The sequence below is a fragment of the Colletotrichum abscissum genome (assembly GCF_030869225.1).
Source record: "Colletotrichum abscissum strain IMI 504890 chromosome Unknown Scaffold_26.1, whole genome shotgun sequence".
NCBI lineage: Eukaryota > Fungi > Ascomycota > Sordariomycetes > Glomerellales > Glomerellaceae > Colletotrichum > Colletotrichum abscissum.
This window is the reverse complement of record NW_026850165.1, coordinates 79580-103759: the sequence shown is the minus strand read 5'-3', so window position 1 is coordinate 103759 and position 24180 is coordinate 79580. Positions and strand designations below refer to the sequence as shown.

The following is a 24180-nucleotide window of genomic DNA, read 5'->3' as shown; positions in this document are numbered from 1 at the left end:
GCCTTGTATCACGAAACACAAGTAAGAAGTCAGGATCATCAAGCAGTCCTAGCCGTAGCAAGCAACCAACTGTTGGCCTCTGCACTCATGCTCAAATTGCACTATGTAGTCCATAGTTCACTGAACATTGGACGTGCGTGCCCTTCAGCAGCTTCATACAAGCTAGGGTCAATGGCACTGCTCGTCTCGGAATCTAGTCACCCCGCAGCCGGCGCATCCGAGTACGTGTTTCATTGAGCTGGGATAAGCTTCGACAATCAGTGATTGATAAAGCTAGTGACCGGCACGTATTTCTTTCATGCAATCTAGTAGTGCTAAAGCTGCGTCTTTCATCGCATTTTCGGTCAATTCTCACCCCAAACTTGCATTTGCTGCCCTGCACGACACATCAAATTGCCATTGCGACGCGAAATTCTCAGACGCGAAAATACTATCACCCCATCCATCGAAGAATCACGGGACTCTCTTCTCGCGGACTGCATCTGACGACTGGAACACCATGGCCTCTCAACGGATCACAATCAAGGGCTCCGCCGTAGTCCCAGGCATCTACCGACTCATCATTATGACCCTCGAGCCAGTATTCGCGCTGCTCGGCGCCGTCATGGTTCTTCACACACCGAATCAATACCTCGCCGGAATGACGCGTAACGCCTTCGCATACGAACCCAACACGCAATTCATCTACACGCAGCTTGGCGGCGGCTGGCTACATTTCGCGTTCACCGAGGGCGTAGTCATGCGGGTATTCGACGACCTCACTCTCTGGCGCGTTCTCTGTGCGGGTATGCTTCTGAGCGACGCTGCTTTCTGCCACGGTACTGCGCAAGCCGTCGGGGGCTGGGAGATTTGGCTGGACAGATCCACGTGGACTGTCGAGGACTACGTTGCTTTCTTCACGACGGCGCCGATGGTCTTGGTTCGGATCCTGATTGTTCTCGGTATTGGTATCAGCACACCGAAGGAGGCAAAGGGCAAGGAGAACGAGAAGCAGCTTTAGAGAGACTTGGACCGGGTACTATGAAGCCTATGGGGCGATGCCGCTAGGCATACTTGCTGTACAAGATTAGTATGCAATTCCACCTTCAGGGCATGCAAATGCTACATCTAAGAACGAATTTGTAGGACTACTTCCCGCGAACAAAATTAAAAAGACCTGCGCTCTGCTATGCTGGACATTCAGGATCTAATCGTATGCGCTAATGCGACAAGTTGAAGACGAGTGACGTCAGCTTTTCATGCATAATACATGAGATTGATGCAAGTAGCTCGTCTCATCGGCAGTCAAGGTCGGTGCTTCTGCCGAACCTGTCGTAAGGATTCGTTGACTAACTCACGCAGACTAACGTTAACCGCTGAGTCACGAGCACACGCGTATGAGGGAACGCTTTGAAGGCTTACAGACTAGACCTTTTTCTAGGACCCCCCGGAGAATTGTAGTAGGGGTATTCTTGAGGAGTCGCAGGACTGTGCATTCCACCCTGTCTATCCAACGATGTCTCGGACAACTAGCTTCACCTATGTGTGCTTTAATCATCATATTCAGGTCCAAGATATCATAAGTACTTGACAGTTTTGTAGCTCATGTTCAAGGTCCGGTCACATAGGAGAGTCCCAATGCCTCACGACGTCCCTTACTGTTGGGGTCCTGGTAAGGCGCTTCACCAATTCCGACCGCCCGGTTTCCAAATCTTTCTCCTTGTTCATCATAATCGAAGGTTGCTGTGTGGAATGTGCTTCTGTTGTCCCAAATGGCTGCAATTCTCTTTAGTTACTTGCACATCCATCCATAGTCACAGATTAAGCAACTTACCGATGTCATTAGCATTTTGCCACTTGAGACGGACTTGTATATCATGGTTCTTTTGCAAGATATCCAGGAACCAATCCAACAGGTGCTTGCTCTCCTCCGCCGTCACGCCGTTGATGTGCTTCACGTGGCCGCCAACAGGGAAGACACTCTTCCAACCCGAGACAGGGTTCGTTCGTACAACGGGATGGACAGCTTTGAGAATACTGCCAATGTTCTTCGGGTTGCCGCGCGGCTTATCGTAAAGCTTGAAGCCGCCACGCTCGGCAGCGGCTGCAAAGCCAGGCTGTTCAAAAGTGACCGTGAGGCTCTCCAAGAACTTCTGGTATGGAGTGCTGAGGCGGTCATAAATCTCATATCCGGATGCCCAAAGAGTATCTGTGCTGTTTTAGCTTCAATTCGGTGACTTCGAGACCTATCATGCGTGCTCTACTTACCGCCGCCAGTCTTGGGGAGCTCAACGAGGCGCAAAGATGAGTAGTCGGCCGGGACAGGTTCAAACGCAATATCACTGTGCCATTGTGCAGTCGACTGCTTCTTTGGGCTAAGCTCTTCACCTTCCAGAGGCTTGCGGTAGATCTTCTTGTGCTGCACAGAGCTGATAGTGCTGATCTCCGGGTCAGCCCCACCCAGTTCCCGCTCCGAGTTAAGGACCGGGTGGATGTGGAGTCCGGAGTCGGATGGTCGGCCGGTGAGCTCTCCCAATCGGAGGATTAGTTGCTTTTGCAGATCATTGGTCAGGTTGTCCTGAGCACGGAAGAAGACGACACCACGTTGCGAGACTGGACCACACAGTCAGTTACATTCGCCGCTTCACACTCATTCCTGACTGCAGCGACTTACTTGTGATGGCAAGATCTCTAATCAACTCGTCGGCGTTGGGGGCATTGAGCCAGTCAGCCAGGTTTGCCTTTGGGAACTCGCGACCAATGTTCGGGGTTACATCAAAGGACTCATATTGTTCCAATGAGTTCGATGACTTCAGTGGGGTCGGAAGTGAGGTCTTGGTGCTGGTATGAAGAGGTACCTCGGTGTCAATAGCTGTAGGAGCCATGATTTCAGCTGACGGAATGCTTCAAATTTTGAATCCAGATGGTATATGCGATCGATCGTTTTGTCTCTCAATTTGCTTTTTCTTCTTCTCCCAACCGGCGTAAACAATGCCATTTTATAAGTCGGCCGGCTCGCTCATGATGCGGAGTAGTGAGGTGCAAGCTATCGCGACATCCTGTCGGCGGTTACGACTTTGAACTCCCGATAAAGCGACATCCGGTGAGAGTCAATCGCTCGGGTATTCCCCGCATTCTATGTACAGGTCGTAGGTTAAGAGGCGCTTTGGGATGGTGAAAGACAGCGAACCCATTTCGTGATCGATCACCCCCTTTACACAATGGCGTGGATCCGGCAAGAATGATGTGATCAAGGTTTCGTCCCACCGGATTGGCCAATGATTGCTCGCCTATTTCACCTCTTGAACAACCCTTTCATGAGCAACCTTCAGCTCCTCGATTAGAAGGAGAACTTTCTACTTCAGAATACCTAGCATATGCATTAGTTTGAACTGCTGCTGGCTGGTGGTTTCCGTGGGGGCAAGCTGATGCAAGCCCGCGTAGATGCTTTGTCAGCCCGCACTCCAATAAGTGACGATATTCATATTCACAAGAATTAGCAGATATTCCATCAGAATGATTAATGGATAGATGATAGTATTTGATGTGGTTTTGGATGTTATTTTGCGCAGTTGAGTCTGAACCTAACTGCATTGATAAGGGTCTGGAGTGGTGTCTTGCGTCAGATCCCTGGCTTATGGCGAGCTCGCAGAACGCAGCCCAACTCAGACTCGAAGGGACCTCTGAATAATCATTAAACAGCCGTAACATTTGCGATAGCGGCGCTTGCTTTTGTTCATCGGTTCTTATTCTCTAGTGAGCTGAATAATCCAGACCGAGCGAGTTGATACTCTGCACAGCGACCTCGGATGGCTACCCCCACTCCACCCCATCTCAGACAAGGATGCAGGCGAGCTCAGACTGAAAGGGTAACCTGTCGTCCGACGCCCGCGCTGGGTGATACGCTTTCAGATATTTGCAGAAACTTGTAGGATTCCCTGCGAGTGGGAGTACATACATGGAGTTTGCCCAAGGGTGAGGACAACAGAGAGGTGAAATGAGCTGATGTAGACAGGCATTTCCACCGTTACTTCTACGGCAATATCTATGGAAATGATGGCAAATTTGAGACTCACTCACCGAAAATAGTGGGCTTCCTGTTCGTCCCGTTGAATACTGGTAGTTGTAGGTCAACCATGTTGATGTCGAGACATTCCCGATCGTCCGTTCGGGCATGGCTTACTTCATTAGCTGCTCTCCCGCATATGGAAGTCTATTTTCCCCCCCGACAAGCCACACACCCTTTAGAAACCCGAGAACAAGGATAATTTCTCTCGCGAGTCCCTTGGGAAGTATTTGGGCATTGCCATATGGATAAAATGGGCCCGAGATCCAGACCCCTACTGCCGCAGAAGACGCCTGCGCCTGTCTCCCTTGCAACAACGTGATACTGTGGATCGCATTCGCCATCGCAGCATACCTAGTCCAGCATGAACGTGAAGTCCCGGTGGCGGATGAGATCCACGATCCCGAAATTTCTGACGAGATCCGCCGACCCGTCTTTCCTTCGTTACAGTGCTTTATATAGCATTGAGGTGAAGCTCCGAGGAGACATCATATCCGGCACTCATCACTCAGCCTCAACACCAAGTCGGAAGGACGACATCATCGTCAGTAATCATGGCGACCGTCCTGGCAAAGAACGCCTTCCAAAAGGGGGAGGCAGACCAATCTGCCGTATCTCTTGAAGGCATCCCGGCTCTCGGGGCTCCCATTGAGGAGAAACGGTTTTGGTTCCAGCGAAACAAAGATTTCGACCCTTTCGCCGTAGCTACTCAGGTATGCAGAAGCCTGGGTTTAGATGCGCGTTTTGAGAAACCGCTAACTCTACCATAAAGCCGAGTGTTTTTGACGACCCAGATTCGGCCGAAAAATATCATCCACGAGAAGACTGGTAAGTCTTGAGAATGCCCAAAATACAGATCGCAAAACGGATCCTTTCTAATCCGTTCAATATCGTACAGGGAGAACTACCATCGCTTTGACCCTCTTGCTCGATGGACATGGGCCGAGGAGTATGCTTTGGGTGAGTAAAGTTACCCTTTCTCCCAACTACCTTACTTGCGGTGTGCTTGTGCTTTATTAACTCTGAGAAAAGTTCGAAAGATCGATATACGTATTATGATATGGGCATGTATCATGTTCATGGCGCTTGAACTGGATCGAGCAAATATCAGCCAAGGTGCGCTCGATTCATATCAACATCCGCAATTGCAGGTCTAACACGTGGCTATCATAGCAAACACGGATAATATGCTGGGTGATCTGAAGATGAGCACCAATGGTACGTCGTAAACTACGAGTATTGGTGTCGCAAATGGATAATCACTGACGAAGCTCACAGACTTTAACCTCGGAAACACCGCTTTCAAGCTTGCGTTTCTTTGCGCAGAGTTGCCATCTCAGCTTGTTTCCAAATGGGTTGGCCCCGATCGCTGGATCCCTGCACAGATGATCCTTTGGAGTATCGTAGCCAGTTGTCAGTTCTGGCTCAACGGAAGGGACTCATTCCTTGCCTGCCGTGCATTGCTGGGTCTGCTTCAGGGGGGATTCATCCCCGATGTAAGCTGTCTCTACCCGTTCCAACTGACTTCCCATGAAGTCTTCCCAACTAACATCCAATGACTAGATCATCCTCTATTTGTCGTACTTCTACAAGCATCACGAGCTATCGCTGAGACTTGGCTTCTTTTGGACCGCCATGAGTATCGCGGATATTCTTTCTGCGATCTTTGCGTATGGATTGCTCCACATGCGTGGCGTTCAAGGACATTCTGGATGGAGATGGTTATTCCTCATTGAAGGGCTGTTGACACTGGTCATTGGTATCTTCGGCTTCCTTTTGATGCCAGCTGGCCCTTGTCAGACTGCAAGTTGGTTTCGCGGGAAGAAGGGTTGGTTCTCAGAAAGGTGAGTTTGACTAGTGCTTTCTGGCACTGTGTGCTTCCAGAGAACGAACTAACAAAAGACACAGAGAGGAAGTTATCCTTGTCAACAGAGTTCTGCGCGAAGACCCAAGCAAGAGCAGCATGCACAACCGCGAGCCAATCACGCCAAGGTTGCTCTGGGACAGCCTCAAGGATTACGATCTCTGGCCCTTGTACATCCTGGGCCTCACTTTCCAGATTCCCATGACACCCCCGTCACAGTACCTCACCCTGACGTTAAAGAACCTCGGCTTCGACACTTTTCAAGCGAATCTCCTCGCTATTCCGTGGACCGTTGGTCACAGTAAGGACATATTACATATCTTCAAAATCACTGCATCTGGGAGACTGACACGTGCGATAGTGGTCACGATGCTGGCAATCACATACCTGGGCGAAGTCATCGGCGAACTCACCTTTGTCTCGATGTCTGGTCAGGTGTGGGCACTCCCATTTTTGATCTACCTTAATGTAGTCGACACATCCGGGGTCAACAGATGGGTTCTTTACTCCGTCATCACGTTGCTTCTGATGTATCCGAATCGTAAGTTGCTTTACTTCATACGTGCATTCAAATTTGTTGTGTCGAATAATTTAAAACTAACTGGATTTCAGCTCACCCTATTCAAGTAAGCTCAACAAATACCGGCTGACAAAACGCAATGATTTGATTTGTTGTCGGCTTCAATCGCTGTGCAATTGCTAACTCCAATTTAGGTCGGATGGAACAGTCGCAACTCCAACACAGTTCGGTCAAGAACCGTCTCAGCTGCTTGTTACAACATGTTTGTACAGACGGATGGAATTATTTCTTCCAACATTTACCGATCTGGTGAGCCTCTCAGTTGGGTATGGCACATGCACGAAGTCGAAGTACTTACTAACTCTACAAATAGACGATGCGCCACTGTACAAACGCGGCAATAGGTCTCTTCTCGGTATTGTTTGCATGAACTTGGTTCTTTACCCATTGGTGAAGGCTTACTATGTGTACCGGAACAAGAGACGTGACCGGATCTGGGAAGGTATGTCGGAAGAGCAGAGACTTGCATACTTGGAAACAACAAAGGACGAAGGCAATAAGCGCTTGGATTTCCGTTTCAGCCATTGAGAATAGCATGTTCGCATATGTTCTGTAGATCTTCTCACGATCCTTTTGTTGAAGATGTCTTGAAACAAAGTGGCATAACCGCTCTTGATGAATCTCGCATATATACTAGAATACTTAGACGAACGGGAAATATCACATACGACACGCTTACAGATACGCCATTGGTGACCACGCGTAGCAGATAATTGAAGAAGGGGATATCCCATAACTGCTGGGCTGGATGACGTTGGTACATAGATTTCCAGTTTTCTCTAACAACGAAGTAATTCGGGTGGGTGCGTTGGGAGGGAATGGTGGGAATATCTTGGAGTATTGAGGAACAACATAGGGTTAGTTTTACCTCTCAGTAACGATACGTACTTATGTATCGACGTCATTCAACAGTCGATGGGATGTTGCGCTGTCTTGGTCAAGTAGAGTTGTTTCTGTCGGACATTTAATAATACAATGGATATCAAATCCGCCCATGCTAGGCCTCAACATTTTCGTTGTCTCCCTTCACTGGAATCAGCCCAATCTTTTCAAACCAGCGTTGGATATACCCATTGACCTCCTCACTCTTGAGCTGGTGAAACCAATGACCGATACCCTCTACGAGATGTATCTCGTCGAACTCACTACTGGGAGACAAATAGCTTCTTTCCGTTGTGACCCAATATTCGCTGTTTCCCATAGTCAACCGTGGGCACTTAATCTTGCCATCGTGTTGAGCCGCGGAGACCTCTCGCCTCCCAATTGCTTCTGGGTCAACTTGGCATGCGTATGACTGAGCCAAGATGACGTTCATATCTCCGGCCAAACGACGTCTGCCTATCCAGGTCAAGTGCCAAGCAGGGACCGTAGGCGGATATAGAGCGGGACCAAAGAGCATGGCAAGGTTCTGCAAAGTTTGCAGAGGATCGGTGAGATACTTGTCCACTGTTTCACTTGGGATCGAGTGAAGCGGGTCAAGTATTACCATTGCCCGCGTCAAATCCGGCCTCACAGTTGCGAAGTGGTACGCCACGGCCGTGCCGAGAGAATGAGCAATGACGATGACAGAGGAGACATCGAGGTGCTGCAGAAGGGCGATGAAGTCCAAGGCAGCGGACTGCGGATAGTAGTCAATGATGGCGGGGTCAGCGTCCGGCCCAGGGTATGATTTGATGTCCGGAGCAGGTGCCGGAGCGGATGAACGTCCCTGTCCCCTGGGATCAGGAGTAATCACGCGGAAGCCATGCGTGAGAAGGAAGGGTACCTGCCAGTTCCAATCGTGGAGGTCGCAGGTGATGCCGGGAATGAGAAGGACAGCTTGTGCATCTTGCGGGCCCTCATCGAGGTAATAGATGGAGATGTTCTCGTTGCGCTTGAAATAGGGCATGATGTGAAAGCATGAAGACTGTATTATAGCGAAGTCTGTCGTGATAATTGGTCAAGAACACAAGATACTGCAGGGTCTGAAGTGAACATCTTGATTATGCCTCAAAGAACCGCCGCATTTTATATGAGTGAGAAAATAAGTTCGATTTGGACAAATCTTCAATGAATTCGAGTGAGGCCCGATTACTTCCGCTCGGGAGATTGAGGGTCAGACTTATTGACCTCCTGACCAGAGTCTGACCGCTGTGCCCAATCATGCGATAGCGTTTTCACCAATGCGGCATTGCCCAGCCCGCTTCCATCAACGACGCCAGAAGACTCCCCAGCCCCAAATATAAGATCGGCGACTGTCGGGGGGACTTCTACAGCAACACGGGAGAAGATCGATAGTGTATCCCCGTGAGTTCAAAGTAAAACTTGTACTACCTAATGCTTGACGCACCTTACCAAACGGCTGCTAGATTCCGTGCAGAGCTAAGGGATGTTTTCACGTCGTTTATTTGCACGGATCTAGTCGCACGGCAACTAATTCATCAGGTTGTGAAAGTTTAGGACTGGGACCTGTGAATACACTTGACTCGTCGATATGAAAGATAGTTGGCAAATTTCATCTAACTAAAATTCTACATTCAGTCCTGTATACGTGACTGTAATTGGTGTTGTTACTTAATCTTGGGAGCAAGTAGCGATTCTTCATTTGGTTTGCCCTGCTCAATTGTTGGGTGGAGAAAAAAACAATTCGATAGATTTAGGAGGGCACCCTTGTTGAAACTTGTTGGCAACTTCTTCATTTCGACAATACACAACTATGCCATCACCGGATTTCAGACGGTCTCTATTGCTCCGTCTTACAGGCCTTGGATGAGGCAGCACATCACGTGTCATCAAAATCGGTCCTTCCACTGCTTATCTTATGACAATCTCAAATGAACATAATCAGGGATGAGGTAGGAATCGAGTAAATCACCAATTCGCTTTCGACAGAACACTATGAAATGGGAAAGCTTTAAGTCGGCGACCAGCCCTGACTCGTAGCATTGTATAGATCTTCAATATCTCGATTGGCTTCGAAGGCCGAACTGATGCTCAAGTTTGGAGAGCCACCGAGCCTGGAGCAATCCTTGTGGTTAGGGGTCTGAATCGACGGGTTCGTGCCAATCGAGCTCCCACATCGAACTAAAGTGCTCTCGAGGTGGGCACCTGAACCGGCTGCGAGCTGGGGTATTTCTGTCAATTCAAGTACACGAGAGTTCGAAAATGGTATCCGAGCCTAGTGCAGTGGTGGGAATGCAACGGACGCATTAGGGTCGGAGAAAGCTCCTTTCGAGGCAGCAGGCCGGCCGGCAGCTAATTGATGCTTCCCCGCTGCACGCTGCGAGGTCTGAGTAACGTGGCAAGCTACAAATCATTTTCGACTAATATCTATCGACTTTGACCGTCAGAGTCATGATCAAAAGGATGCACTTGTCATGGAGTTCCTTTTTCTCAATCTTGAATACTAATTCATCGGTGGATTTGTATGCCGAGAGTCACACAGCATGATAAGCGCAGACGGATCGGAAATCTGATTGCCGACCGCCGGAGATCGGGGTCAGTGTGGGTTGAGACTGCATAGAGGCCTGAACATCCGTTGCTTTTTGCGATCAGCTCCGCTACCACTTCCCGGTAGAGCGAGATGCAGTTGGGCGCCGTGCGACTCATCACATATCAGCCCTGCCAGCTATAGGTACAGCGAAAGATTGTGGGTAGATACGCACCTCGGATGCAATGCAGGTCGATGGTTTTGAGTATCCGAGGAGATAAAGCACATGAATGGTCCTTGGCTCTCATGGTGATTCGGAAGTCAGGACGCAGTCGATCAATCCGATAATGACGTTGCTTGAATTCTGAGACGGTTTGGTCCACTAAACACGAATGTATAGAGGGGAACAACCATTCGATGACCGCAGGGAACTGGGACGCAAGAGTCTCAGTAATGGAATACGATTGACAGGGACGAGCGATGGAGATTCAGTCGAAAACGGACGTGTTTCCTCAAGGCTGAGGTTCATACCTGGGAACCTGTAACTCAGCGGTCAAGAATCGACAGTAAACTGGGACACGGAGGATTGGCCGTCCAGCGCGTGGGAAGAAGTGGCCCAGCAGGGCTAGAACAGTACTCGACTCGAGTCATCAACCTGATAACCGGGCACCTGGGAATGGATGATACCGGCTTGAACTGCCCTAACGAGACCCAATAAACGCCACCAGTTGTCCCACCAGCACTAAGGTACTCCGTACAAGGCACGTCTCACAGGCGAACAGTGACTGGTGTTCAAGGGAGCAATTCCTACAGGCTCCAGGGTAATGCTGCAGTCATCAATGGCAGAGGCGACGGCAAGAATGACTTGATTCCCCTCTCTCAATCTCAGTCTGGCAGGTGGACGGGTGCCACAATTACGATCGTAGCGCAAGCGCTGTAGCGGTCCGTCGCCGTCCAGAAGAAATCGCAGAAGAAACCGCAGAAGAGGAATGTACCTTTCCCGTGTCCCTATCCCGACGGTGCTTGTCCGCACTATTGTATAGCCTTGATCGATGTCCTCATCCGTGTCAATGAAAGCCAGGAACATGGAGGACATCACTTGCCCTTGCTAGCGTTCATAAGCTTCTTCGAGATGCTCTGAGCGTTCGGTATGCGTTGTGTCTCAGGCCGACAAATTTCTGGGGCCTTCGTGACAGTCGCTCATAAGCCATGGACCCCTTCCGGATAATTTTCCTCGCGAGCTATCTAAATCTGCCGCGCCTGCTTCTTGGCCAGCCTCCTCCTGTTATCTACGCCAGTCCAGATGTCTCACGATCTCGTCGGGTCCCTTGAAACCAGCATACAGAGGATAGGAGGAAGAGTACTCCGTACTCTGTAAGACAAACGCATTCCATCCTCCAAACCTTAATCCCCTGCACGAATGGGAAGCCTAGACCTCTGAGCGCACCCGGACGCACTTTTTCAGCAACCCCGCCTCCACACTCTTGACTCGGACAGACTTCCCGTTCACTAGGTTGACTGACGGGTGGTCCGATTCATGGGTCATCCAGGCTAGGGTAGCTTGAACTTCGGAGCCAGGGCCGCTAGAGATTACGACGCAAAGTCTCAACCAAAACATTGTCATTCTCTCACTCACCCTCATTCCAAACAGTTTCACAGAACTTGGCGAGGCTTCGAATTTCACGCGGACTAAGCTCAAAAGGCCCGAGTACGGCGGTAGCTTAAGTGCATACACTCAAGAAGGTCCTAGCCGTGCTGTTACGATGGGCACATCAAGCAATCCCGGAAGCCCTAGCAGGGGCCTTTCTGAGGGCTCGCGACGCGACGATGATGGTGAGCTGAATTGACTTTTTGATTTGGGGATGGCCCTATAGAAGTTGAAACCTCGAAACAACAAATGATATCACAATTGTCGCGTCGGATCGCGTCTTATCAGAAGGATGGTAGTAACAAGAGACAGCAGCGTCAGCATCTGCCGCACCTACGGCTGGCGGTTCAAGCACGGAGCAGACGACGACGACGACGATAGTCTCCGATACAACGACGACATCAACCGATCCAATTCCAGCCCAATCAAGCATTTCCGGCCCTCCTGTACAAAGCTTCGCCGGGCCCTCCGCCGAACATCCCCTCGAGGCCGGCGGCACCGACGATGATGATGAATTTACTCCCAGCGTCTTTGACGGATCGTCAATAGCCGACGACAGGAGTCAAAGGACTGACTCAACCTCCCTGAACTCTAGCGTCTATGAGCATAGCTTTCAGCACGGCCGGCGTTACCATAAGTTCCGGCACGGACGGTACCCGATCCCCAACGACGAGACGGAGCAGAACCGCGAGGACATGTTGCATGCGATGATGCTGGAAGCCACGGATGGGAAGCTTTACTTTGCGCCTATCGGGGATAACCCACAGAAAATTATCGATCTCGGCACGGGAACTGGTATCTGGGCAATTGAGAGTGAGTAAAAATATCTGAATCTCTCTCTGAGAAACCAGAACACGCGGAAAGGATTTAGAACAGCTAACCGAGGAAATAGTGGGCGATTTGTTCCCAAGCGCGGAGATCCATGGCCTTGACTTGAGCCCCATCCAGCCCGTTTGGGTACCACCGAATGTCAAGTTCTTAGTAGATGATGTTGAGGATACTTGGTTGAACGGCACAAATTTTGACTTTGTCCACCTACGAAATATGGTGCCCGTTCTCAAGTCACCCGTTGGCCTGCTACGGAATGCATTCGAGTATGTTCTTTGGCTTCAAATCTCCACCTCTCCCGTACTTCGAATTAATTATACCGTGTAGGCACATGAAGCCCGGCGGCTGGGTCGAACTTCAGGATGTTGACGGCCAAGTTCACTGTGACGATGGCACGATGCCTTCTGACTGGCCCCTTGTCCGCTTCACGAACCATCTCGTAGAAGCATTCGCGAAGTTTGGGACAAATTCTCATGCCGCTGTGTTTGGACGGCAGTATTTGGAGCAGGCCGGATTCGTCAACATCCAACATCACACAGTGAAGTTACCGTATGGCACATGGCCCAGGGATAAGTAGGTGCCGTCAGAAAGTCCAAACATATGATTCGTGACGCACTAACAATCTCCTTTTCTCAGAATTATGCGACTAATTGGCATGTATTACCGTACCGCCTGCGAAGAATTCTTCCCAGTAGTAGGTGCAATCCACTTTCAGATGTTGGGATGGAGTAAGATCGAGATGGAAGTTCTCTTCGCCGAATGTCGGAATGCCATGAGAGACCCTAATGTACATGCTTACGGTATGATGCATTTCTGGAGTGGACAAAAGCCTTTGTGAACAAGGCACTGGGGGATCGCAGAACGAAGGAAAAGCCATCGGCTAGCACGGCGACTGGGTTGGAGAGGGATAGCGACGGAACGCAAAGTCGGGCTCATAAAAACCTGTTTGATTGCACGTATCCTCCTTCTTGACGGGAGTGTTTCGGTGAATACTTATAAATCCTGAAACTCGACTAATCGTCATGATGGGGATGCATTTCCATATTGACGAGTGCTTCAGCGCTCTGGTCTTTACGTTTCTGGGAAATCGGGGCTGCCAACACATCATCATCAAGGATACGGGTGCACTGATTCGAGGCAATCAAGCCACGTCATTACTTGGCGATTTTCATTCGTTTAGAGGGCTTTGGCTGCAGGCGAGCCGTTGGGAATGCCAGCTAGGGATATTTATCATGCCACATGCTTCCTGATCAGGTGCGCATGGCCCCCATTTGATCTAAGGCTCAGGGACTAGCATCGAGCTGACTTTGTACCTCAGATGTTCTAGGTCCGAAGACGGAGTGTCTCTTGCCGAGATGTTCCTTTTCATACCCCTAACCCCTCCAGTCGGTATTTAGGTATGCGGCATGCCCAAAACGGAGCAGAACGCCCACATTCAGGATCTGAAGATTTCTACCGGCGCAAAATCCAGCCAGCTTAGATGTTGGAACCGGCACCGCCACAAAAGTAACAAAAGTCGCACTCTCAAGCCAGACACTGCCGGGGTTTTGCGGCGGTGCGGAACTAACGTTTGCCGGAAAGGGAACACGGGGTCTGGGGGCATTAGCTGTGATTGAACAGGTGCTTGTCGATAGTTTGCCATCTGAATCCTTCAACAATAACCAGCATGTTCTTATCGACCAAAGTCCCTTACGGATGGCTTGAATTCATTACTCTGCAGGTACCCCAGGCTCTCTCTGATTAGTCACTGAGTTCTCCAGAGTCTATTGCGACACAGTCCATATCGACTTCAGAGATGTAAAAGATGCCAGTGATTTGGCATCACTGACATCAAAATGCGATACGAGATACCCTAAGAACCTAATTCTCTTGAATCTTGCCCCGCCGCTCCACTTCACAGAAATGAAAGACATTATCATTACTCAGATTGCATCTACGACGGCTCGGCATGATAAGCAAACAGTCTTGGTACCAGTAAGGGGCGGAAAATAGGAACTTTGGTGCAGGTTGGTCGGGAGGAGCCTTTGCTGACGTTGGATCTTTCGTCCAATATTTCACGGCCCAGCCCTACCTCCGAAAGCCTGACGTCGGATGTTTGTGGACTTTGGACGTATCAGCGCCATTGTTTCACCCGAGGCGGATATGCGGCTTTCGATAGTCGACCTACGATCTACTGCACATCAGGATGACTTGAGTCCAGACGCGTATTCATCCACAGTTTTTTACCTCTTTCAGACAGTATTATCTACGTTTAGGAATCAAACAACCTTGCCAAGATCTCCTTTGACCAAGATTGCTGACGCCAAGCCAACAAATGCCTATAATGGCAAAAGTATGTCACTACTTACTTTTGCTGGTATGACAGTCAGAATGAGAAGTTACTAAAGCTTGTCCTTGCCCGCCTAAAGTGCTCATATTCATCAGATAGGTTCATCAGATCTAACTTTCGTTACCCAATTTACACGTTTGGTTGCGAAACAAGACATAGCCACAACTCTGGGCAGTCGTTGATAATTATACCATGGCGCCATTCATGGAATCAATTGCAGAAACGCCTGTAGGTCTCTCCCCATAATGAATCTGAAAAACCATCTCTAATACGCGATTTTCTTGCAGCCAAATGGGCAATTGGGGTCAGCTGATGCTCCGCCAACTGCTATGGAGCCCATTGCGATTTGCGGCATGGCGTTGAGACTACCTGGTGGCATCGCAACTCCTGAAGAGTTCTGGCAATTCCTAGTGAATAAGAAAGATGCCCGATGCCAGATTCCTAAATCCAGGTTCAATGCATCCAGCTACTACTCTGATATCGGAAAACCTGGTCACATCAAGACCCAGCATGGATACTTCCTAGATGACTCCGTCGATCTTGGGGCGCTTGATACTACGTTTTTCCGAATGCCCAAAAACGAGGTTGAGAGAGCTGATCCTCAGCAAAGGCTACTCCTCGAGCTGACTAGAGAGTGCCTGGAAAGTGCCGGTGAAGTTAATCATCGCGGCAAGACGATTGGGACTTTCGTTGGGTGCTTTGGTGAAGACTGGCTCGAGACTTTAACCAAGGATAGCGAAGTTGTTGGCCAGTACAAGATTACCGGCTACGGAGACTTCATGCTGTCTAATCGGCTTTCCTATGAGTACGACCTCAAGGGACCAAGTATGACCATCAGAACCGGCTGTTCCTCCGCCCTCATTGGGCTTCACGAGGCCTGCATGTCTATCCAGCACGGTCAGTGCAATGCCGCAATCGTTGCAGGATCCAATCTCATCTTGGCACCTGGGCTATACGTTAGCATGTCTGAGCAAGGAGTTCTCTCGCCGAACGGCTCATGCCGGACTTTTGATGCGGCTGCCGACGGCTATGCCCGAGGAGAAGCTGTCAATGTTGTCTACGTCAAACGACTGAGCGATGCCATTCGAGACGCCAATCCGATTCGTGCCGTTATTCGGGGAACATCATCCAACGCAGACGGCAAAACACCGAGCTTGACAATCCCGAGTTTCGAAAGTCACGAAGCGATGATCCGTCGTGCCTATAGCATGGCAGCGATTAGTGCATCGGATATTGCCCTGACAGGATTCGTGGAGTGTCATGGCACCGGTACTCCCGCGGGCGATCCCATCGAAACGAGAGCCATTGCAAAGGTGTTTGGTGACTCTGGAGTTCACATCGGTTCTTGTAAGCCCAACATTGGTCACTCAGAGGGCGCTTCAGGCATCACATCGCTCATCAAGTCCATCATGGCCTTAGAGCACAGGACTATTCCCCCTAATATCAAGTTTGACCATCCTAATCCGAAGATTCCGTTCGAGGAGAAGAATCTCACAGTTCCAGTTGAACCAATACCCTGGCCTGAAGACAGAATTGAGCGAGTATCTGTCAACTCTTTTGGAATCGGAGGTGCCAATGCACACGTTGTGATCGAGTCTGCGGCGAGCTTTCTTGGTCGCTTTGGGCGCCCATCTGTTCCAAACTCAATGTCAAGGATTTGGGACCAGGCACAGTTCATGGCATACTCTGCCAACACGGCCGATTCATTGAGACGACAAGTTGTCAACAATCAAAAGTATATCGCCGAACATCCGGATTCTCTCAACGATATAGCGTACACCCTCGCCACCCGCCGCAGTCACCTACCGCACCGGGCATTTTCAATCATGGGAAACGGGGTCGAGCTCAGTACGTCGACATTTGCGAAGTCACCCAGCACCCCTGCGGATCTCGCTCTTGTATTCACTGGTCAAGGAGCTCAGTGGCCAGGCATGGCGCTAGAGCTAATGTTGAGCAACCGAGTATTCGCACAATCGATTCGGCATATGGACAAAGTCTTGAGTCTGCTTCCGGATGGGCCGTCATGGACTTTGATGGATGAGCTTCACAAGCCAAAAGAGTCGAGTCGCCTGCACGAAGCCTGTATCTCTCAGCCGCTTTGCACTGCTGTACAGATTGCCCTAGTAGATACCCTCCGAGCCACAGCGAGCATTAAACCGTTTGCTGTCATCGGCCACTCTTCTGGAGAGATGGCTGCTGCTTATGCTTGCGGAAAGCTGACATCGAACGAGGCGATTGCAGCGGCATACTACCGCGGAGTCGTCTCATCAGAAGTCACCAAGTCGGGTGCCATGGCTGCAGTAGGGATGGGTCGAATTGATGTAACTCCGTTCCTGCGACCAGGCGTCGGGATCGCTTGCGAGAACTCGCCTTCAAGTGTCACAATTTCTGGCGATACTCATCTCGTTGAGGCAGTTCTCACACGAATTCGGGCGGCAAAGCCCGAGGCCCTCGCTCGTCTACTCAAGGTCGATACCGCATACCATTCTCACCATATGCAGGAAGTGGGAGATCGATACCTCACTTTGACATCTCCTCATATTGACGCCTCAAAGTCTATGGCCACATCTTCTCCTGCAATGTTCTCTTCAGTGACGGGCAGTCTACTGCCTACGGATTGGGTGGCTGATGCGCACTACTGGAGGTCGAACCTTGAATCTCCGGTGCTTTTCAACGCAGCTGTAACTGAGTTGATTGAAGCTCACAAGACTCATAGTAGCAATCACCTAGTGTTTCTCGAAGTTGGGCCACACTCCGCCTTGGCCGGTCCTTTACGGCAGATTCTTGCGCAATCCTCCATGAACTTATCCTACGCATCCTGTCTCGTGAGGGCAAAGAACGCGACAGAGTCTTTCTTGGCAGCTCTTGGACAACTCTGGCAACTCGGCATGGAAATTGACTTCAACCTTCTCACCAATCCCGAACAAACTGCCAATGTGGTAGCAGACATGCCCTCATATCCATGGCATCATGATCACTCGTTGCTCTTTTCAAGTCGCATTTCCGATGAGTGGCGGTACCGAAGGTTTCCAAAACACGAGATTCTCGGCATAAGGGTCCCGGAAAGCAGTCTCAATGAGCCGGTGTTTCGCAACATGTTGTCCTTGGACCATGTACCATGGATTTCCGACCACAACATCAAGGGCAACGTCATCTTTCCATGCGCAGGCTACATTGGTATGGCTGGGGAAGCTGCAAGGCAACTCAGCACGGAAAGCTTCGCCGGCTACTCCATGCGCAACATTGTCATTGACATGGCAATGGTCTTGAGTGCGAATAAAGCAACGGAAGTCATTACGAGTCTCCGGAAAGAGAAGCTTACAGACAGCCTCGATAGTCCTTGGTGGGATTTCACAGTTACCTCCTTCAATGGCTCCACTTGGATGAAGCATTGCAGCGGGCAAGTCAAAGCTCTTGAAGACAAGGCTCAAGCCTTGAAGAGACCTCTTCGGGACCTTCCGCGCGATGTCAATTCTGGCAGATGGTACCAAGCTCTTCGCAATGTCGGCGCCAACTACGGCCCTTACTTTCAAGGCTTGTCGGACGTCACTTGCTCTCCGACAGAGAATGTGTCTGCTGGTACAGCAACACATACCATTCAAAACGACTCCCACTACGCAATTCACCCAACGAAAGTAGACTTCTTTCTCCAATTATTCAGCGTTGCTGCAATGAAGGGCATTGGCCATAAACTCAACATCATGAACGTCCCGACATTCATCGAAGCCCTTGATCTTTACGATTGTGATTCTGAGGTACGGATGGAGGTCGAGGCAACTCAGACCCCACGAGGATTGCTTTTAGGAAGGGGATTTGGCCTTGATTCTGAAGAAGGAATGGCCCTCTCACTCAAGGGCGTAAAACTAAGTCCGCTTGAAAACGACGTAGCGGAAGAAGATATCGATCCTCATGCAGGAGCAAGGATTTTCTGGCAGGCGGATATCAATTTCCTCAAGATCTCGGACCTGATCGAGCCTCGTTCTCAACAGAAAACCTTCAGCCTTACCCGAGATCTCACGCTGTCTTATATCAAGGAGGCCTTGAGACGATTAGAGGGTGTGGTGAGTGTGCAGCCGCATCTATCAAGATTCCACGCTTGGATGCAACAGCAACCAGTACTACCAGATGTTCGAGATCTAAACAGTAATGGCATTGATTTGGGTCTTTTTGGTCCTCTCGATGTTGCGATGCGTGTCGTTCTGAAACACATTGTTCCGATTTTCAGAGGCGAAACTGAGCCTCTCGAGGTTTTGTTGCCGAACAATATCTTGACCTCTGTCTACGACTCCTTGAACATCACAAACAGGGAGCCATTCTTCCGAGCACTTGGCCACTCAAAGCCGAATCTCAGAATCTTAGAGGTTGGCGCTGGGACGGGTGGAACTACAAGCAAAGTTCTTGACTGGCTGAGAGGACCGACAGGCGCACCGCTGTATTCCGAATACACATATACCGACATTTCTGCCGGGTTCTTCTCGGCTGCGAAAGAAAGATTTAGCTCCTCTTCGAACATGTCTTTCAAGGTGCTTGACATATCCAAAGACCCAACCGAGCAAGGTATTGAGCCTGGGACTTATGACTTGGTGGTTGCGGCCAACGTTCTTCATGCTACTCCAAGTCTGAGGGAGACTCTAGTCAACGTCCGCAAACTTCTGCAGCCCCAAGGGAGACTATACATGGAAGAGTTGTCATACGATGCCTTACCGCTCAATTTCGTCATGGGTGTTCTTCCAGGCTGGTGGCTTGGAGCTCAGGACCAAAGACCAGACCAGCCACATGTTTCGCCGGAGCGTTGGGAGGTAGAACTCAGGAATGCTGGGTTCGATGGCCTCGAGGACGTTGCCTATGACTCCGACCGTCCGAACAACTTGCTTGCTTTCATGATAGCCAGGCCTATGCCAGCCGCCACTACTCCCAGAGGTGTCACGATATTGCATGACTTAACTTCTTTGGGCTTCGGAAAAACCCTGCGAGACGTTCTGACGGAAAAAGGCTCGCCGAGTGTGACTCTACACGACATCTCGGAGGGTCTTCCATCTGAACCACGCGACTTCATCTCGGTGCTTGATCTTGAGACGCCATTCTTCGATGGTATCAGCCCGGAGGCATTCAATAAGTTCCGTGGACTAGTCACACAGGCTTCGAATCAACAGGCTAGAATCCTTTGGCTTACCGGCTCTTCTCAACTCAAGTGCTTCGACCCACGATGGGGGCAGACTATCGGCGCTGCACGATCTATCAGGAATGAACTGAGCTTAGACTTTGCAACTTGTGAAGTCGAGAAGATCAACTCGTCTTCGCTCAGCGCTATTTCGCAGGTTATAGACAAGTTCCAGAGACCTCGCTATGGGACACGAAGCTCGTCGGAGTACGAGTACAGCATATTGGACGGGACCGTACACATTCCCAGATTATATCCCATCAATATCAAGGATGAACTGCAAGCGTGTCGTTCAGATCCTGTCGACTTGATTCATGATCTACGCGTCTGTAGATATGGTCGTCTAAACACGCTTGACTGGTTACCAAAGGCAAAACAGCCATTGGGGGGTGATCATGTGCTTATTGAAGCCAAAGCCGTCGGCATGAACTTCAAGGTAAGTATGATATTCTTACGCTTCAAAGTAACACTACATGTGATGGATTACTGACAGTTTGTAGGACGTTCTCATAGCCATGGGCATCGTCGACTCAACCATGAGCAGTCTCGGTCTAGAAGCCGCTGGAATAGTCCGCGAGACTGGACCCGACGTTACAACTCTTGTCTCCGGCGACAAAGTCTTTGTCTTTGGCGGCGGCTGCTTCTCCACTGGCATCACAATCTCGGAGAAGTTATGCGTCAAGATTCCCGACTCGTTGGCATTCCAAGATGCTGCTACCATGCCATGCGTATTTTCGACTGTGATTCATGGCCTACTTGACATTGGTCGTCTCACTGAGGGAGATTCTATCTTGATTCACTCTGCTTGTGGAGGTGTCGGCCTTGCGGCAATCCAGATCTGCAAGATGGTGGGTGCAGAAATCTACTGCACCGTGGGGAGTGATGAAAAGGTGCAATACCTTGAGTCGACATATGGAATTCCCAGAGACCGAATCCTCAATTCTCGGAACGATTCTTTCCTTGTGGGTATCAAGGACTTGACTGGCGGTCGGGGTGTGGATGTTGTGCTCAACTCTCTCAGCGGAGAGCTGTTACATGCCTCATGGAACTGCGTTGCGGAATTCGGTAAGATGATCGAGATTGGGAAACGTGACCTCATCGGGAATGGTAAGCTCGCACTAAATGTTTTCGAGCTTAACCGAAGTTATCACGGGGTTGATCTTGGACATCTGATCGAAATCAAGCCCAAAGAAGGAAACAGGTATGAATGCCTGTAGTTCGTGGGATGCATTGACTTTACTGACAGATCACTACATAGATTATTGAGACGAATCGTCGAGTACTATGAGCAGGGGCACATTGGCCCGATCACGCCAACAAAGGTTTTCGGCGCCGACATGGTGGAAGAGTGCTTCAGGTACATGCAAAAGGGCCAGCACATCGGCAAAATTGTGGTCACGATGGAGTCAATGAAGAAGACTCAAGCAGTCGGGCCTACTTCAAGCGGCCAGCCCTCATTTGATCGCGACTCCAGCTACCTCCTTGTTGGCGGATTGGGCGGTCTTGGACGTTCAGTCTCTAACTGGATGATCGAGCATGGTGCAAGGCATCTGGTGTTTTTGTCCCGACAAGGCGGAGAGACAGCAGAGGACCAAAGGTTTGTCGCCGAGCTCGAAGCCCAGGGATGCTCAGCCATCACCGTTCGAGGAAACATCAGCTCGCTAGCGGATGTCGAACAAGCCATCAAAGCGGCATCGCGCCCAGTCCGCGGCGTGATCAACATGTCGATGGTCCTGCGAGACCAAAGCTTTGCCAATATGAGCCATGACGAGTGGACAGCAGCAGCAGACCCAAAGGTCAAGGGGACGTGGAACCTCCATCACGCCTGTATCAACGCAGGCCTGGAATTGAATTTCTTTTTGCTCTTCAGCTCCATCTCCGGTACTTATGGGCAGAGAGGACAGGCCAACTATGCTGGAGCCAACACGTTTCTTGACGCTTTCGTTCAGTACCGGCAGAGTTTGGGCCTGAAGGCCGGTGTCGTTGACGTTGGCGCTATGATGGACTCGGGATATCTGGCTGACAACCCTATATTAATGGAGAGACTGATGGGACAAGGTATTTACGGCATCAAAATACCTCAACTGCTGGACGCCCTGGCATTGATTCTCAGGGTCCCCGAACCCAGTGCTCATTGCCCAAGAGCGTCTTTCTTTGTCAACAACGCTCAGGTCGTGATCGGCCATCGCAGTCTCACATCTTTGAGTGACCCCGCGAACAGAGTCCCATGGAGAGAAGATCGACGAATGGGATACTACTTCAACTTGGAAAACAGTCAGAAAGCTGCAGCCAGCAGTTCTTCTGATCAAGGTGCTCTCTCTGCATTCTTGAAATCCGCAACTGCTGACATATCCATCTTGGCTTCGTCGGAAGCCTCGAAGTTTATTGCAAGACAGATTGCGGTACAGTTGTTCCACTTACTGTTGAAGCCGGTTGATAACGAAGAAGAGATTGACGTGAGCATGTCGCTTCAAAATGCTGGACTCGATAGCTTGGTGGCGGTAGAAATGCGCGGGTGGTGGAAAGGGGTATTTGGATTTGAAGTTAGTGTTTTGGAAATGCTCGGCATGGGCAGCTTATTAGCCCTCGGAGAAAGAGCAGTGAGGGGTTTGAAAGAGCTTGTGGGGGAAGCAGGAGATGAGCGCCAGGAGCCCGGCGGGAAACATGACACTGAGGGATACTTGAAGCTGAAGATGCCTTGATAGTACCAGCCCTTAGGCGTTGGGACTACAAACTATACTTACCTTAGGTTTACAGTCTGGTATCCACGGCCCCTTGATTAGAATGCTCTGAGTTTTCCTTATCATCTGTGTGATCAATCTAACGAGACAGGCGATGACAGTGGCGCTAATTGTTGCCTTTCCAGACATCTCTCTGCTTTGCGCTGCCATCCAACTTCGGGAGCAGCATAAGCAGTACAGCGAGAATATCCGTGGGTACGACGTGCAAACTCGAAAGGCTTTAAGTTGCTTTAAAGTCTCTGTCTCGACTATCATTCTTGTGTGTGGAAAACTCAAGCCATTTTCTGGCGTGAAATTTCGCGCTTCGTGTATGTACAGAATGACTTTCCCGGGACCATGCTCCGGCAATGCGGCTATACATTTAGTATGAACGGGTTTACAGTTCCTGAGATGTTCTTTTTGACCTCAGTTCTAGTACCGCAAAGAAGTACCAAACTGCATTGGAATCTCCGCTAAACCCCCGCTGAATTTCCGCCGGTGTTTTTACCGCGCCGCCGTGTTTCTCCCGAACCGAGACCCACACGGCGTATCCGTTCAACCCCGAGAAAGCAACCAAAGACTGTCGGAAACGGGTGCATACGAAGTTCAACTACTGGTTGCAATGATAATGTGGATTATCCAAACTGGGATCAATCGAATGGTTCAAGCTTCCTTAGACTCCGCTCCAATTTATCACGGAGCCGATCCGTAGTCTCTCCTTCCAATACCTACATACTCATCACCCATGTAGTAAGTTTTCTTGGCATGCTCACCATATTCGAATAGCCAATCCTCTTATCATGTCATGTCACACACAAACAGGTGTCTGGTCCCTTTCCTGACATTGGTCCCATCCTATGATTGGCAACCAAACTCAAAAAGGGCAATGAATAGAGACCCTTGCCTCCGCCATCTAATTTGGTAACATACATACAATCAGCCCGCAATTCAGTCTCCAGCGATCAAGTAAATTTGAAGCAAGAAATACCCAAATTCCCTACATACTTCTCATTTTTCTGATAGTGAGGCGGTGGAAATGTCACTCTAGCAGGGTTAGCTGTCGAATTAAGCCCGGCTAAGTAGCAAGCAAGAAGAGACGCAAACATCGATCTGTCATTTGAGGTCCGTTACACTCTTACAAGGCCGCACCTCACAGACGCAAATCGCTACAATGCATTCATCGGATTCGGCCGAATTATCAAGTAGAATTCTTAATGGAGAAGAGTCAATTTGACGAAAGCGGAAGTCACGACGATCAATATTGCAATCGCCGGGTTTCTGAATTTCACTTGTGAGACACTTGATTGCCTATCTTAGGTAGTAGCCTAACTGTACCTTGACAAGAAAGTCGGGATTTGATTATGGATTGGCCGGTAAGACTCCGATCCAGGTTTCCAAAAGCGACATGTTTTCTAATACCCACCCACCGCGAGTCCACCTTGATATTCGCTTTGCACTCTCACATCCGTTCTTCCGTATAGACCTCTTGCCCCTAGTGTTAACCATATCTGTCCACGGGTATCGTACCCTTTAACATGCTCAACATGCTACTAACCACTCTCAAAAAGAAGGTCGCTCTGGCACTCGCGTCCGAAA

General features: G+C 49.9%; 6 protein-coding genes across 6 annotated transcripts; 4 read left to right on the top strand and 2 right to left on the bottom strand.

The window, feature by feature from the left end:
* Positions 1 to 499: 499 nt before the first annotated feature.
* Positions 500 to 1000, top strand: CABS01_10222 (uncharacterized protein; the record flags this gene model as incomplete). The annotated part of the gene is made up of 1 exon (XM_060543578.1): positions 500 to 1000. The coding sequence occupies one exon, from the start codon at positions 500 to 502 to the stop codon at positions 998 to 1000; it is 501 nt and encodes a 166-aa protein (XP_060399260.1).
* Positions 1001 to 1588: 588 nt separating this feature from the next.
* On the bottom strand, positions 1589 to 2864 carry CABS01_10221 (TfdA family Taurine catabolism dioxygenase TauD; the record flags this gene model as incomplete). The annotated part of the gene is made up of 4 exons (XM_060543577.1): positions 1589 to 1755; positions 1814 to 2188; positions 2248 to 2592; positions 2654 to 2864. The coding sequence occupies 4 exons, from the start codon at positions 2862 to 2864 to the stop codon at positions 1589 to 1591; spliced, it is 1098 nt and encodes a 365-aa protein (XP_060399259.1).
* A 1735-nt stretch (positions 2865 to 4599) lies between these two features.
* CABS01_10220 (phthalate transporter) lies at positions 4600 to 7017 on the top strand (the record flags this gene model as incomplete). The annotated part of the gene is made up of 12 exons (XM_060543576.1): positions 4600 to 4758; positions 4818 to 4873; positions 4944 to 5005; positions 5078 to 5161; positions 5219 to 5263; positions 5324 to 5541; positions 5609 to 5889; positions 5954 to 6210; positions 6271 to 6450; positions 6522 to 6535; positions 6624 to 6738; positions 6803 to 7017. 12 exons carry the CDS (start codon positions 4600 to 4602, stop codon positions 7015 to 7017), a joined length of 1686 nt encoding a protein of 561 aa, XP_060399258.1.
* A 469-nt stretch (positions 7018 to 7486) lies between these two features.
* Positions 7487 to 8377, bottom strand: CABS01_10219 (uncharacterized protein; the record flags this gene model as incomplete). Its single annotated transcript, XM_060543575.1, has 1 exon — positions 7487 to 8377. One exon carries the CDS (start codon positions 8375 to 8377, stop codon positions 7487 to 7489), a length of 891 nt encoding a protein of 296 aa, XP_060399257.1.
* Positions 8378 to 11661: 3284 nt separating this feature from the next.
* Positions 11662 to 13212, top strand: CABS01_10218 (methyltransferase; the record flags this gene model as incomplete). Its single annotated transcript, XM_060543574.1, has 5 exons — positions 11662 to 11731; positions 11859 to 12359; positions 12439 to 12640; positions 12702 to 12947; positions 13011 to 13212. 5 exons carry the CDS (start codon positions 11662 to 11664, stop codon positions 13210 to 13212), a joined length of 1221 nt encoding a protein of 406 aa, XP_060399256.1.
* Positions 13213 to 14895: 1683 nt separating this feature from the next.
* Positions 14896 to 22566, top strand: CABS01_10217 (KR domain-containing protein; the record flags this gene model as incomplete). The annotated part of the gene is made up of 4 exons (XM_060543573.1): positions 14896 to 14931; positions 14991 to 20300; positions 20365 to 21065; positions 21123 to 22566. The coding sequence occupies 4 exons, from the start codon at positions 14896 to 14898 to the stop codon at positions 22564 to 22566; spliced, it is 7491 nt and encodes a 2496-aa protein (XP_060399255.1).
* Between the last annotated feature and the right edge of the window lie 1614 nt (positions 22567 to 24180).